At 34.7% G+C, this 1,475-nt stretch overlaps 1 protein-coding gene across 1 annotated transcript; it reads right to left on the bottom strand.

Annotated features, from left to right (window-relative positions):
- Nucleotides 1-239: 239 nt before the first annotated feature.
- Nucleotides 240-863, bottom strand: LOC111996547 (uncharacterized). The gene has a single exon (XM_024028531.1). It carries the CDS (start codon nt 861-863, stop codon nt 240-242), a length of 624 nt encoding a protein of 207 aa, XP_023884299.1.
- Between the last annotated feature and the right edge of the window lie 612 nt (nt 864-1,475).

Here is a 1,475-nt window from a genome sequence, read left to right as displayed (position 1 = left end):
CCAAAATTTAGGAGAAAATTGGCCTTTGCCCATTTTGCACAAAAAAATCTAGCATTTTACCCTATTTTTCAAACTAATTAGGGAAATGCCCATGTTTTGAAACTCGATTTTTTCAAAAAAAAATCGAGTTTCAACGTCACTATAGACTCCTTAAAACGCTACTACAGTTATGGGATGATCAAACTTAAAAAAAAAAAAAAAAAAAAAAAAATTTTTTTTTTTGAAAGGGGAATTAGCATTTATCTATTCATCAAAATTGAGTCCAGATACACAGATTCCACAGCAACTTGAGGCACCTCCTCCATCCAATACATGTCCTCATTTAACCCTCTAGCAAACTTAGCTAACACATGAGCTACCCGGTTCCCATCCCTTCTAACACAACTGATAGATACCCCCCCTAACCCACAAAGAATACAATGGATATCAGCTATTACATTACCAAGCATAGAAAAGTTCCTGGTTGACGCAGAAACAGCTCTCATAACGTTGATATTATCTCCTTCTACTATCAGCTCCGAGAAGCCCACATCAACAGCAAATTCCAATGCCTTCCTGCACGCTAGTGTCTCAGCTTCCTCACTGCATGAGACCGGTGGTCCCCTAGCAGCCATTGCAGCCATTACTTCTCCTTGGTTGTTTCGTATCATCGCACCAAATCCAGAACTATTCTGCTCGTCAAATATTGCTGCATCGAAGTTCAGTTTGAACCATGACTGATCAGGTGGGCGCCAAATATTTCCATCAACTTGCATCGGAACCGCTAGGTGCTGTTGAACTTGCTGAAATTCTTCTAAAAATTCTGCAGCACGTTTGTTCAGCCAACCAGGGTCCGCATAACAAATTCTTCTAAAAACTTGCATTGAACTTGAATTCATAAAGCTTGAGTTCCAAAACGCTACTATAGGGCTCTAGAAATATATATATATATATAAATTGTTATAACTTGATTGTCCAAAAATCAAGTTTTAAATTGAAACTTGATTTTTAGAAAATCGAGTTTCAAAATAAGGGCATTTTCTTAATTAGTTTGGGAAATGGAGCAAAATGCTGGATTTAAAAAAAAAGAAAAAAAAAAGAAAAGAGGACAAAAGCCCATTTTCTCCCTAAATTTTATATAGAAAATAGTTGTGGCACACACCTATTTTCAGTGCAATCTCTGTATGTGTGTAAAGGTGTGTAACTAGTAGCGTATAATAAAGTTTACTCTTTTATAAATTACATCTCATAACTTGATTTATTGATACAATTAATAGTCACATGTAAATTATGTAATCGTAAAAATTTAGCACATTAATTGGTTGCAAGGGCAAAAAACAACAAATTCAACCCTTGATGGTCATGTGACTTGTAAGATGATTGTTAATTTTGATAGTCAATCACATTATGTGATGCAATTGGCAAAATTATTATAATTGGAGTGATAATTGTAAATTTTCATAGTTTAAAGTATAAAGTGCAAGTTTTTATCCATG

Source organism: Quercus suber, unplaced genomic scaffold, assembly GCF_002906115.3.
Source record: "Quercus suber isolate HL8 unplaced genomic scaffold, Cork oak 2.0 scaffold_4, whole genome shotgun sequence".
Classification (NCBI taxonomy): Eukaryota; Viridiplantae; Streptophyta; class Magnoliopsida; order Fagales; family Fagaceae; genus Quercus; species Quercus suber.
This window is presented reverse-complemented; position numbering and strand designations above follow the sequence as displayed.

Coding starts and splice junctions, on each gene's coding strand:
- LOC111996547 (XM_024028531.1), bottom strand. CDS start 863: ATGCAAGTTTTTAGAAGAATTTGTTATGCGGACCCTGGTTGGCTGAAC.